At 44.7% G+C, this 14,193-nt stretch overlaps 1 protein-coding gene across 1 annotated transcript; it reads left to right on the forward strand.

The window, feature by feature from the left end:
• The first annotated feature begins 2,269 nt into the window (after window positions 1-2,269).
• C8H4orf19 (chromosome 8 C4orf19 homolog) lies at window positions 2,270-5,643 on the forward strand. Its single transcript, XM_058193925.1, has 2 exons — window positions 2,270-2,637; window positions 4,128-5,643. Exons 1-2 carry the CDS (start codon window positions 2,606-2,608, stop codon window positions 5,044-5,046), a joined length of 951 nt encoding a protein of 316 aa, XP_058049908.1. The 5' UTR covers window positions 2,270-2,605; the 3' UTR covers window positions 5,047-5,643.
• The last annotated feature ends 8,550 nt before the right edge of the window (window positions 5,644-14,193 follow it).

Consider the following 14,193-nt stretch of genomic DNA (forward strand, 5'->3'; position numbering starts at 1 on the left):
TCGTCCACCACAAGGATGAAACACCCAGACGGAAACTGAGCGACCTGGTATATGCAGTACAAGGCAGGCGGCCATGTGCAGATCTGTACACTGAGGAAACGAAACAACCACTTCATAAACTTCCTCCTCCAGTCCCACTCCCTTCTAGCACTGATGATGTTACCTAGTTGGATCATGAAATGTCCCTGCAAGAAAACAACCGAGATATGAGAGCACCAAGGACCCCGCTGTCCTCCCCTCTTCCTCCTTCTCCTCCTCCTCTTCCTCCTCTTCCTTCTCCTCCTCCAATCTCCCTCCCTTTTAGCACTGATGATGTTACCTAGTTGGGTCATGAAACATCTACAAGAGAACCACCAAGCTCAGAGAGCATCAAGGACCTCAGTCCTCCTTCTCCTCCTTCAACCCCGCTCCCTTCTAGTATTGACGATGTTTTACGGATATTCTTGCCCCAGTTGTTAAGTGGATCGTGGCAGGTGTTCGGTTAACAACGTGGCCGTTAAGTGAATCTGGCTTCCCCACGGACTTTGCTCGTCAGAAGGTCGCAAAAGAGGATCCCACGATCCCGGGAACACCTGCAGCCTTCATAAATATGAGTCAGTTGCTAACTGTCTGAGTTTTGATCCCGGGAGGCTACCACAGTGCTAAGTGTGGGAAAAAAAATGGTCATGAGTCACTTTTTTTTTCCCCTGGAGTGTTGTAACTTTTGAACGGTCGCTAAATGAACTGTTTTAAATCGAGGACTACCCGCCTTTAACTTTTTCTGTTTTTTAAAATTCGGCTGGGTTAAGGGAAGCCATTTTCCGGGAGCATTTCTTCTGTCTGGCCTTTTCAGTCCTCTCTGATTTCTGATCGGTTAGGTGGCTTCGATTTTTCACAGCACTTCGGACCCAAAAGCCACACAGGTGTTGAAAGAGTGGATGGATCTTTGCAATTTCACCGCTGTAGCATAATTTCTCAATGTTTGCATGCTCAGGAGTCTGGATTTGGTTCTCTGCTCCCGTCTCGCTTCTCGAGAGAGCTTCCCGGGTTGTTTCAACTCCATTTGGAGGGAAATAAGCCGCTGGTTAATATTTAACGAAGGAAATACTTTCTGTTTCTACTACTATCCTGTTTGGTAGATGAAGAAAACTCCTTCACTGTTTATGTCTTAGATGGGAAAGAATGAGAGAATGAGAGGGAGAGACAGAGAGACAGACAGAGAAGGAATGAAGGGAGGGAGGGAAAGAGAGAGAGAGAGAAGGAAGGAAAGGAAGGAAGAAAGAAAGAAAGAAAGAAAGGGGAAAGGGCGGGAGGGAGAAAAGGAGAGAGAGCAAGGAACGAATGAAGGAAGGAAAGAGAAAGAGAGAGATGGAGGAAAGAAAGGGAGAGAGGAAGGAAGGAGAAGGAAAGAGAAAGGAAGGAAGGAAAGAGGGAGGGAGGGAGGAAGGAAGGAGAAAAGAAGAGAGAGGAAGTAACAAAAGAATGAAGGAAAGAGAAAGAAAGAGAGAGGGGGAAGAGAGAGGAAAAGAGAGAGAGAAGGAGGAAGAAAGGAGAGAGGAAGGGAGGGAGGAAGGAAGGAGAAAAGAAGAGAGAGGAAGTAACAAAAGAATGAAGGAAAGAGAAAGAAAGCGAGAGAGAGAAAGAGAAAGGAAAGGAAGGAAGGAAGGAAGAAGTAAAGAAAGAAAGAAAGAGGGGGAAGAGAGGGAGGAAAGGAGAGAGAGGAAGGAACAAATGAAGGAAAGAGAAAGAAAGCGAGAGAGAGAGAGAGAAGGAAGGAAGGAAGGAAGAAGAAGGAAAGAAAGAGAGAGCGGGGGAGGGAGAGAGGAAAAGAGAGAGAGGAAGGAACAAATGAAGGAAGGAAAGAGAAAGAAAGCGAGAGAGAGAAAGAGAAAGGAAAGGAAGGAAGGAAGAAGAAAGAAAGAAAGAAAGAGGGGGAAGAGAGGGAGGAAAGGAGAGAGAGGAAAGAACAAATGAAAGAAGGAAAGAGAAAGAGAGAGAGAGAGAGAGAAGAAAGGAAAGAAGGAAGAAGTAGAGAAGGAAGGAAAGAAAGAAAGAAAGAAAGAAAGAGGGGAAGGGAGGGAAGAAAGGAGAGAGAGGAAGGAACAAATGAAAGAAGAGAAAGCGAGAGAGAGAGAGAGAAAGAGAAGAAAGGAAAGAAGGAAGAAGTAAAGAAGTAAAGAAAGAAAGAAAGAAAGAGGGGGAAGGGAGGGAGGAAAGGAAAGAGAGGAAGGAACAAATGAAGGAAAGAGAAAGAACGTGAGTGAGAGAAAGAGAGGAAAGGAAGGAAGTAATGAAGGAAGAAGAAGGAAAGAAAGAGAGAGCGGGGGAGGGAGAGAGGAAAAGAGAGAGAGGAAGGAACAAATGAAGGAAGGAAAGAGAGAGAGAGAGGAAGGGAGGAAGGAAGGAAGGGAGTACAAGCAACATGTTAATTGAGTCAAATGCCATCACCCTTAGTGTTTCCCATGTTTAAACATAATTGGAAACTCATTTTATCCAACGCGCCCTTTCAAAAAGAAAGTGGAAAGTTCCACCTCTTGTTATTTTGCATAAAATTCCTTGCTTCTAATGCCTGTTTCTCTGCCCCCATCCATTTCTCTTTACAGATACTGACAAAGGAAGAATCCAAATGGGGTGCAAATGCTGTAAAATGATTAAAAGGTAGGACAGCCTCCATCTCATTTCTGGCAGGGCTAAAATCATAGAAGGTTAATTAATACGGCTAACTCGCCCAGTCGTTTGTTTGTTTGTTTGTTTTTCACTTATCAATTTTGCAAGCTGACCCAACCCCAAAATTCTGGCTGGCCTGCCAAAAGCAAAAATATTGTGTGTGTGTGTATTTATTAATCAGATTTCCCCACAATGGACACCGTTAAACGGTCAAGTAGAAGTGAAAGCACAGCGAAATAATGGGGTTTTTTTTAGTTGCGTTGCCAAACATCAAGAACATGGGTAGTTAACTTTAGTTCCATTTCAATCAGTTGGGTTTTTTTAATTGCATTTATATCCCGCCCTTCTCCGAAGACTCAGGGCGGCTTACACTATGTCAAGCAATAGTCTTCATCCATTTGTATATTATATACAAAGTCATCTTTTTATTGCCCACAACAATCTGGGTCCTCGTTTTACCTACCTTATAAAGGATGGAAGGCTGAGTCAACCTTGGGCCTGGTGGGACTTGAACCTGCAGTAATTGCAAGGAGCTGTGTTAATAACAGACTGTCTTAGCAGTCTGAGCCCACCATCAGTGGTGGGCTGCAGCCGGTTTAACAACCGGTTTGGCGAGCAAACGCTAAAATTGGAGGTGTTTAAAGCTGCTTACCTTCTAAGTCAGTGGTAGTCAACCTTGTCTCTACTGCGGGCGTTCCAGCTTTCATGGTGGGCGGTAGGGGTTTTGTCCGATACTGAAGCACTTTCCTTTTTTTTTTTAAATTAAATTGACTTTTTTAAAAAAATTCATAGCATTATTTAAAAACATTTTCATCAGGTTTTCATAAAATTCCCCGTGACAATTTAAATTTCTGAAAATGTACTGTTTGTATCGCCCGCGCGTAAGTTTAGTTCACGTTACGTAAGTGAAACTAAATGGTGCTATAGTGCGACTGCAAACAAAAGAGCCTCGTCCAGAATAGCTCGCGCATCTCCCCCCACACCACCCAGCTGTAACAGACAAGCAGAGCTGGTAGCCGGCACACACACACACACCCAAACCCAATTCACGATGCACGAGAGGCATGCACAGACGACGATACACGGTGCATTACTGTGGAACTGGTGGGCAGTTAGAAAATTTTACTACTAACAGAGATACAAAAGTGGGCGGTAGGTATAAAAAGGTTGACTACCCCTGTTCTAAGTCATCCCCAGTAAGTAGAATAGCTGTAATGCGCGATTCAGACAAGCTAGAAACAAGGACAGGATAGTGCGGGTGCGGGTGGGCGGGGCCAGCTGAACATCGGAACTACGGGTTCACTTGAACTGGTCCGAACCGACTGAATCCCACCCCTGATTTCAATGTAGTTGCGCCGTGCTTTTCTACCACGGTAAAAATGCTCAAAATTCAGATGAGAAATCCTGGCGAAATTAGCAGGTTTCTCCATAATGGAGGGAGGAAAAATGGAATAACTGGGTACTCTCCATTTTTTCCCCAGTTACATCTTTCATCCCCAAGACGTGCAGACGGCCACATACATCAATGAGATAAATAACCACAAATCGGATGAAGATGAAGAAAGAGGGAGGTTTCATTGCAAACAGAACAGTGACATTCCGGGCCATAGAAATGAAATCCAGATTGCCGAGACGCCGGTAGCAGCAAACCAAAGCAGATTCCACTACTCCAAAGATGCTCTCTGGAGCTCCAGAATCCCTTCCCTTCCGGACAAAGGACTTGGAAACGCCGTAGTAAAATGTAACGTTAATGGGATCCACTCCTCCAAAAATATCGGGCCCCCTCCTCATAAAACCCAACCTAAAGAGATTAACCTGCACAGCTCTTCCACTCAGCAGCCTGATCCTCCAGGCAAAAGAGTTTTCCAGCCAAAAACAGGTGATAAACTCGAGTTCTTTGATCCTGAAAATCAAACTTTGGAAACTTTGAATGCTCTTTGTGAGGAGGAGGGCTCTCGGACTACTGCCGAATCCATTTTTTCCATACCGTGTGCCCTACCAGAGATCCGAGACAACGACTTCCGGTTGGATATTCCGTCTTTTCTCCCCGAGGACAGCTGTGCTGAGAAATCGAACCTCTCAAACCCTCTTGTACAAATTAACCAAAGCACGGAAACCATGACAGTCATCCACAACTGGAACCCGCCGTGCGGCGAGTCCGAGGAAGGGGTCCGTGTCTGGAGGACGAGTCCTTTCGGCTTCTCATTCGAGGACCAAATAGCCACCGAGATCCTCTCTGGCAGGAAGAAGGGAGAACCTGCATGGGAAGCCAGATGCGATGGCTTCGCCAAGGTCAACGGAGAACTGGAAGAAGATGCAGAAGTCGCAGAGGCCCTGGCAGCCCTGGAGGCCGCTACGGCAGGTGAAAATTTTGAAGAGGAAGAGGAGGAAGACTATTAGGTGGCTGTTTGGGATAGTGATGATGATACGTGCTTCTTCAACAAGGAGGAGTTGCTTCACTTGAGAAAGCCACTTGGAGGTCTGGTCTCAGCAGGATGGTCATAGCTGGTCAAAGGAATTGACCAAATAAGATGTATAATGACAGTAGACATCATTGGGTCAACTCTACACTTATTCCAGCCCCATGGGATGAGCTTTCCTGAACATCACCCATCTAATGTTCATGGACCAATCTTCTACTACCCTAGAAGACCTTGGTCAAGGCCTCTTTATTTGACCATGGTCTGAGAACATATCCATCTTGTAAGGAACGGCTCTCCAGACTTATGTTTAGATGGCTTGCAGGATGTCCATATATTGTCCGGAAGGGCAAAGAGAAGATTCTTGGTTATGGAAACATAAAAACCAAGCATGAGCAGGAATTTCCCATAAATTCCTGGAGGGAGAAGGGGTTGTTTTTAATAAACGAATTCTGTGTAGCCCATGGTAGGGCTTATGCGATAGTGGGATTTTTGTGTGTGTGTGTTTGTGTCCTGTTTTAAAGTGGTGGGAAAGTAGGCTGGGGATTGTAAGCCTTTATTAATATTTGGTGCTCAAAATCCTGTTTGGCGCCCATTTTCCTTCTTCCTTCCTTCCTTCCTTCCTTCCTTCCTTCCTTCCTTCCTTCCCTTTTTCTTCTTCTTCTTCTTCCTCTTCCTCTTCCTCCTCCTCCTCCTCTTATTCCTCCTCCTCTTCCTTACTCTATTCGATTTGATTCAATTTGATTCTATTCTATTCTATTCTATTCTATTCTATTCCTCCTCCTCTTCCTCCTCTTCTTCTTCTCCTCCTCCTCCTCCTCCTTCTATTCTATTCCTCCTCCTCTTCCTTGTTCTATTCTATTCTATTCTATTCCTCCTCCTTCTCCTCCTGCTCTTTCTCCTCTTCTTCTCCTCCTCCTCCTCCTTCTATTCTATTCCTCCTCCTCTTCCTTGTTCTATTCTATTCTATTCTATTCTATTCTATTCTATTTCTCCTCCTCTTCCTTATTCTATTCTATTCTATTCCTCCTCTTCCTCCTCCTCCTCCTTCTTCTTCTTCTTCTTCCTCTTCCTCTTCCTCCTCCTCCTCCTCTTATTCCTCCTCCTCTTCCTTACTCTATTCGATTTGATTCAATTTGATTCTATTCAATTCTATTCTTTTCTATTCCTCCTCCTCTTCCTCCTCTTCTTCTTCTCCTCCTCCTCCTTCTATTCTATTCCTCCTCCTCTTCCTTGTTCTATTCTATTCTATTCTATTCCTCCTCCTTCTCCTCCTCCTCTTTCTCCTCTTCTTCTCCTCCCTCTCCCCCCTCTATTCTATTCCTCCTCCTCTTCCTTGTTCTATTCTATTCTATTCTATTCCTCCTCCTCTTCCTTATTCTATTCTATTCTATTCCTCCTCTTCCTCCTCCTCCTCCTCCTTTTCTTCTTCTTCTTCTTCTTCCTCTTCCTCTTCCTCCTCCTCCTCCTATTCTATTCCTCCTCCTCTTCTTTACTCGATTCGATTCGATTCGATTCAATTTGATTCTATTCTATTCTATTCTATTCTTCCTCCTCCTTCTCCTCCTCTTCTTCCTCCTCTTCTTCTTCTCCTCCTCCTCCTCCTCCTCCTTCTATTCTATTCCTCCTTCCTTGTTCTATTCTGTTCTATTCTATTCTATTCTATTTCTCCTCCTCTTCCTTATTCTATTCTATTCTATTCCTCCTCCTCCTCCTCCTCCTCCTCCTCCTCCTCCTCCTCCTCCTCCTCCTCCTCCTCCTCCTCCTCCTCTTCTTCTTCTTCTTCTTCTTCTTCCTCCTCCTCCTCTTCCTCCTTTTGTTTGAAGGAAAGAAGAAGGCCCCAAAAGCATCAAGTCAAGAACTCAAAAACACTAGACCGGTTAATTCAAAAGTGATCTTACGCCCTTAAGGAGGCATTGGTTGAAATTTTGACACTGCGCGGGGCTTTCTATGGTCTCCAGACACTCTCTTCACTAGAGAAGGACTTTTCAAACTTTCTTTTCAATCCTTTCTTTTCTTTTCCTTTTGTTTCCTTTCTTTCTATTTCCCCTTCCCTTCGTTTTCCTTTCCTTCTCTTTCCCTTCCCCTTCCCCTTCCGCATTCCCTTCCTTTTCCTTTCCTTCTCTTCCCTTCCCTTCCTTTTCCTTTCCTCTCCATTCCTTCTCTTCCCTTTTCCCTTCTGCCTTCCCTCCCCTTCCCTTCCCTTCCCTTCCCCTCCTTTCTCTTTCCCTTCCCTTTTTTCCAGCCTAAATTAAGGATACTTATATTTCATGTTGAAATTTCTGCAAGGAAATGATTTGCGTGTATAAAGGTGAGGTATAGAAGGAAGACTTTGGGATAATTTGCATTAAAATGATATCAGGATATTTGCATTTTTTGAAAAAAAAAAGAAGATAAGAATTAGTAGTCTGGAAACTACAGAAAGTCTTTGTTCAGGTAAGTTACAACAAGTAGTTGTTTTTTAAAAAAAACACCTACATTTTCAGCAAAATGAAAGTCCATCCTTCAAAAATTTGGACAGAAAAAAGCAAGGAACCTACTACCAGGGGTGAAATCCAGCAGGTTCTGACGGGTTCTGGAGAACCGGTAGCGGAAATTGTGAGTAGTTCGGAGAACTGGCAAATACCACCTCTGGCTGGCCCCAGAGTGGGGTGGGAATGGGGATTTTGCAGTATCCTTCTGGTATAGGGTGGGAATGGAGATTTTGCAGTATCCTTCCCTGCCATGCCCACCAAGCCACGCCCACCAACCCATGCCCACAGAACTGGTAGTAAAAAAAAATTGAATTTCATCACTGCCTACTACCCTCTTTTCAGTTTGAACAAATGTTATTGAAAGGGATGAAATCGTAACAGGCTACCATAGGTGTTTTGCAACGTCTACACACTTAGGACACTAAAAGTGGATTTTTACTGCCCTTCCCATCGTCATCTCAAAGCTATAAAAAAAAGATCCACAGATGGAGGTCAAAACAAACTTTCTGTTTCAAGTGAAACTCTCCTCTTTTTTTCCCACACGTGTAAAAAGCAAGATAGGTCTTCAATTAGATTCCTGGGACCCCAATTGCCCACCCCTGTTCAATGCGACTGGGAAATCAACCAGTTTCAACCAGTTAAAGATGCCAACACTTTTTCTTTCCATTTCATGCGACGCCAAAAATGCATCACCTTTTAAACGCAACAGAAGCAGAGGTGGGTTTCAGCAGGTTCTGACCAGTTCTGGAGATCCGGTAGCGGAAATTTTGAGTAGTTCAGAGAACCGATAGTAAAGCTTCTGACTGGCCCCACCCCATCTGTTCTCTGCCTCCCGAGTCCCAGCTGATTGGGAGGAAATGGGGATTTTACGGTATCCTTTCCCTGGAATGGGGTGGGAATGGATACTCAAAATTTCCGCTACTGGTTCTCCAGAACTGGTCGGAACCTGTTGAAACCCACCTCTGGCGTGTGCCCAAACGCCCAAAATGCAATGCGTGCAGCCCCCACATACCCGCCTCCCACGCATGCATGTGTGGACCCCCTACTCTTGCTCCACCTACCTGTCCGCCAAATCTTGGAAATGTAACCCGCAGGTCGCCACTACCGGTTCGCCCGAACCCATCGAAACCGGCTGAATGCTACCTCTGCTGTCGCATTACGTCCAAAAATTTTTAACTTTCGCTTTTTAATGGCTTTGATGATTTCCCTTGGCTTTCCCAGGCGGCTTATGCCCTCCTCATTTCTCATTTTGTCAACCCAGCCTATACGTAAACAGCGTATCAGCGTTCCAGAAAACCCCCTCCTAAAAGAAAAGACTCCGAGGCAAACATCTTTCAAAGTTCTTTTACTAGCATAGGTAAACTGGCACAGCTGGATAAACTCCGAATCTGGAGATCCGGGTTTTTCCTCAGTAGTACAAAACTCCAGATCACCACCCCTGGACTCCTCTGCCGATCACGTGCTCCAGTCACCAACCGTCCCATCTCGAGGCATCACTCCGACCACTCCTTCTCCAGATGCCGTCTTGGCCTGACCTTGACCGGCAGGAAGAATGTTATTATGTCTAATGGCCCCTTGTACCAACCTCCCCACCCCTTCTCCTACTTTCCCACACAGGAGAAAGTGGCAGCGTGTGGAAGCCTTCGGCCTAGTATGGCTTCCAAAGCTGACACAGCCACCTGACAATCCCCATTTCAAATGCTTCTAGTCCCTTCTTGTGGCTTTCTGTCCAGAGACCAACTCTCCACTCCGTAGAACAGGATAGAAAAGATGTAGCATCGGACAAGCCTGATTTTCAATCTTAAGCTTATGTCCAGAGATGGTTTTCAGCCGGTTTGGACCGGTTCGGGCAAATCGGTAGTAGAAATCGCAGACGGGCCCGCCCACTCGCCCCAGCTCTTTGCCGTTCTATTTAGGCATGTTTTTGAGGCCGGGCGCGTGAGCGAAAGGCATGCGCGGAAGGCCAGGTACACACGCAGAAGCTCCGCGCCCAAAGTGAGCATGCGCACGTAGGGTAAACTGGCGGTAGCAAAATGTGAAACCGACTGTTAAGGGTAATCTGGGTTCACAACCAAGGTTGTGGACTGTTGAGCAGAGTACCCTACGCATGAAAACGACTGAGACTGGTTGTATACAATAACAGTCACTGGCAGACAAACTGGGGTTTGATATTCCTTTACTTTTAGGGAAAAGGCAAAGTCATAGTCCAAAATCAATTCCAGGTCATACACATATAAAGTCAGTCAGGGATGTTACGAAGTCTTCTTACCAACGTAGACTTGCACAACAAACAAGGTCTTCTTTCAGTTCGGCAAAACACAGTTCAATTCACAACAGTCAGTATCTTGAGGAATCAATAACTAGCCATGATCAAGCAACGATCATAAAGCTCAAATATACAGTTGCAGCATGTCATCAGGTTACAATGCTGTAGCGTCCCTGTGGATTCCCCACAAGCCATAATTTAGTAGTCCTTCTATACATTGGCTACAGAGCTCAACCAATCAGGATGCTTGCATGATGCAGCATAGCCTTAAAGCAATATCATGCCTTTCTATAAACATACATAGCTAGTTTATATATTGCCTGGCCAACTAGTTAGGCAAATAACAATTTCCTGACACCCACCACTGCTTATGTCATGACTGCAGAAGACCTTTTTCATTTTGAAAGAATGCTGTTCGAGCTTTCTCCATCCTTGTTTTTACTTCAGTTGTCGTGTCCCAGCTTTCATGTAAATTAGAAGCGAGGTATGTTTAGTGAACATTTAGTGAAGGTAAAACGAAGTTGGAACCAGTTGCTGGCCTTGCTCCCTTCCTGATGTAAAAGAGCGCCACCTGCAGGATTAAAGATATGCAGGCGGCTGTAATGAGAAATAAAAGGTAGCCGGAGCGAAGGATTTAGGATAATTTCCAAGAATAAGGCAGTAAGCAATTATATGTTAAAACACTATTTTCTTTTTTCTTAACAGTTTATTTATATATTTTCACATTACATACCTAAGTGCTTAGTGTACAGTATATTGTCTGGATCCATTTATTTATATACAATAATACTTTTCCCACGCCTAATTTCTACCTCTACTGTCCCTATATCTTCTTTTTCTTTTATTTTTAATGTCAATCTGTCCATTGCTACGCAATCTAAAAAATGTTTTAATTACATCATCCTTTCTTTTTTCCAGTACTGTGCAAATACGATTCTAGCTGCTGTCAAGACATTTTTTTGGCCTAAATGTAGAACCTTACTTTTTTTCAACAGTGAAAAAAGTAAGGTTCTACATTTAGGCCAAAAAAACAAAATGCACCAGTACCGTATATGTGGTACCTTGCTCAATAGTAGTACCTGTGAGAGGGATCTTGGAGTCCTAGTGGATAACCATTTAGATATGAGCCAGCAGTGTGCAGCAGCTGTTAAAAAAGCCAACACAGTTCTGGGCTGCATAAACAGAGGGATAGAATCAAGATCACGTGAAGTGCTAGTACCACTTTATAATGCCTTGGTAAGGCCACACTTGGAATATTGCATCCAGTTTTGGTCGCCACGATGTAAAAAAGATGTTGAGACTCTAGAAAGAGTGCAGAGAAGAGCAACAAAGATGATTAGGGGACTGGAGGATAAAACATATGAAGAACGGTTGCAGGAACTGGGTATGTCTAGTTTAACAAAAAGAAGGACTAGGGGAGACATGATAGCTGTGTTCCAATATCTCAGGGGCTGCCACAGAGAAGTGGGAGTTGGGCTGTTCTCCAGAGCACCTGAGGGTAGAACAAGAAGCAATGGGTGGAAACTGATCAAGGAAAGAAGCAACTTAGAACTAAGGAGAAATTTCCTGACAGTTAGAACAATTAATAAGTGGAACGACTTGCCTTCAGAAGTTGTGAATGCTCCAACACTGGAAATTTTTAAGAAAATGTTGGATAACCATCTGACTGAGATGGTGTAGGGTTTCCTGCCTGGGCAGGGGGTTGGACTAGAAGGCCTCCAAGGTCCCTTCCAACTCTGATGTTATGTTATGTTATGTTATGTTATGTTATGTAATATTAAGTATAAGTTCCCTTTATTGTACTTTTCAGATATCGTGCCTAGCAAAAAATATTTCTGGCTTATAATCTAGATGTGGTTTTAACATATTCTCCAACCGTGTATGGATTTTTGTCCAATATTTGTTTGCTTTTACACATGTCCACCACATATGATAATATGTTCTGGTTACATTTCCAAGATTTGGCAAACATACCAGTTTTGGTCGCCACGATGTAAAAAAGATGTTGAGACTCTAGAAAGAGTGCAGAAAAGAGCAACAAAGATGATTAGGGGACTGGAGGATAAAACATATGAAGAACGATTGCAGGAACTGGGTATGTCTAGTTTAATGAAAAGAAGGACTAGGGGAGACATGATAGCAGTGTTCCAATATCTCAGGGGTTGCCATAAAGAAGAGGGAGTCAAGCTATTCTCCAAAGCACCTGAAGGCAGGACAAGAAGCAATGGGTGGAAACTGAACAAGGAAAGAAGCAACTTAGAACTAAGGAGAAATTTCCTGACAGTTAGAACAATCAATAAGTGGAACGACTTGCCTGCAGAAGTTGTGAATGCTCCAACACTGGAAATTTTTAAGAAAATGTTGGATAACCATCTGACTGAGATGGTGTAGGGTTTCCTGCCTGGGCAGGGGGTTGGACTAGAAGGCCTCCAAGGTCCCTTCCAACTCTGTTGTTATATATATATATACTTTTAAACATCTTTGCTAATCTTTGCCAGTGGTAGATGCCACCTATAAAACATTTTATATAAATTTTCTTTATGTAGTTGCCATTGTCGACTTACAATTTCTCTCCCAAATCTTTTGTCATGTGTAAATCTATAGTATAGGCAGTGGCACACTGGCTAAGATGCTGAGCTTATCGATCGAAAGGTCATCTCCAACCGAAATGGAGATGAGCACCGCCCCCTAGAGTCAGGAACGATTAGCACATATGAGTGAGGGGAACCTTTACCTATGCTATATCCAAGGGATGCGGTGGCTCAGTGGGTAAGAGATGCTGAGCTTGTCGATCGAAAGGTCGGCAGTTCGGCGGTTCGAATCCCTAGTGCTGCCGCGTAACGGGGTGAGCTCCCGTGACTTGCCCCAGCTTCTGCCAACCTAGCAGTTCGAAAGCACGTAAAAAAATGCAAGTAGAAAAATAGGGACCACCTTTGGTGGGAAGGGAACAGCGTTCCGTGCGCCTTTGGCATTGAGTCATGCTGGCCACATGACCACGGAGACATCTTCGGACAGCGCTGGCTCTTCGGCTTTGAAACGGAGATGAGCACTGCCCCCTAGAGTCGGGAATGACTAGCACGTATGTGCGAGGGGAACCTTTACCTTTAGCTATAGTATAGCCAAAGGTTTTTCCCCATACTATCATTGTTTCTTTTACCTGTTCATTTTCTGAAAAGGTCTCTTTTCCTGGCTAGGATTTCTTTCTTTCTGTCTCTTCAACACAAGAGTCTGTACCAGCGGATTATGAAACAACTGTCCTAGGGTGTGGTTTTTTTACACCGTGTATTTTTAAATGGGAGCTGCAACGGGATAATATGAATCATTCTTGACCAAAATTCTAGTTTGACAAACAGCCAGGCCCTCCGCATTGATTCTCTGTTCTGGCCATACTTTTGGTTCCTAGCAATTATGTATGGTGGATAATGTCAGCTGGGATTTTCCCCAAATCTTTTGAGGGGAGGGAGGGACGGAGGGGGGAAGGAAGGAAGGAAGGAAGGAAGGAAGATGAACGATGGGAAGGGGAAGGAAGGAAAGATGAACGATGAGAGGGGGAAGGAAGGAAAATGAATGATGGGAAGGGGAAGGAAGGGAGGGAGGGAGGGAGGAAGGGAGGGAGGGAGGGAGGAAGGAAGGAAGGAAGGGTGGATGGATGGATGATGGGAGGAGGAAGGAGGAAGGAGGGAGGGAAGGAAGGATGATGGAAGGAAGGATGGATGATGGAAGGGAAGGAAGGAAGATGAACGATGGGAGGGGGAAGGAAGGAAGGAAGGATGCATGGATGATGGGAGGAGGAAGGAAGGAAGGAAGATGAACGATGGGAAGGGGAAGGAAGGGAGGGAGGGAGGGAAGGAGGGAGGGAGGGAGGGAGGAAGGGTGGATGGATGGATGATGGGAGGAGGAAGGGAGGAAGGAAGGGAGGAAGGAAGGAAGATGAACGATGGGAAGGGGAAGGAAGGAAGATGAACGATGGGAGGGGGAAGGAAGGAAGGAAAGGAAGGAAGGAAGGAAAGAAGGAAAGAAGGAAGGAAGGAAGGAAGGAAGGAAGGAAGGAAGGAAGGAAGGAAGGATGGATGATGGGAGGAGGAAGGAAGGAAGGTGAACAATGGGAAGAGGAAGGAAGGAAGGTGAACAATGGGAGGGGGAAGGAAGGAAGGATGGATGGATGGATGATGGGAGAAGGAAGGAAGGAAGGAAGGGAGGGAGGGAGGGAGGAAGGAAGGAAGGAAGATGAACGATGGGAGGGGGAAGGAAGGAAGATGAACGAGGGGAGGGGGAAGGAAGGAAGGAAGGACGGAAGGAAGGAAGGAAGGAAGGAAGGAAGGAAGAATAGAATAGAATGGAATAGAATAGAATAGAATAGAATGAGATAGAATAGAGAATAGAATAC

This window comes from Ahaetulla prasina, chromosome 8, assembly GCF_028640845.1.
Source record: "Ahaetulla prasina isolate Xishuangbanna chromosome 8, ASM2864084v1, whole genome shotgun sequence".
Classification (NCBI taxonomy): Eukaryota; Metazoa; Chordata; class Lepidosauria; order Squamata; family Colubridae; genus Ahaetulla; species Ahaetulla prasina.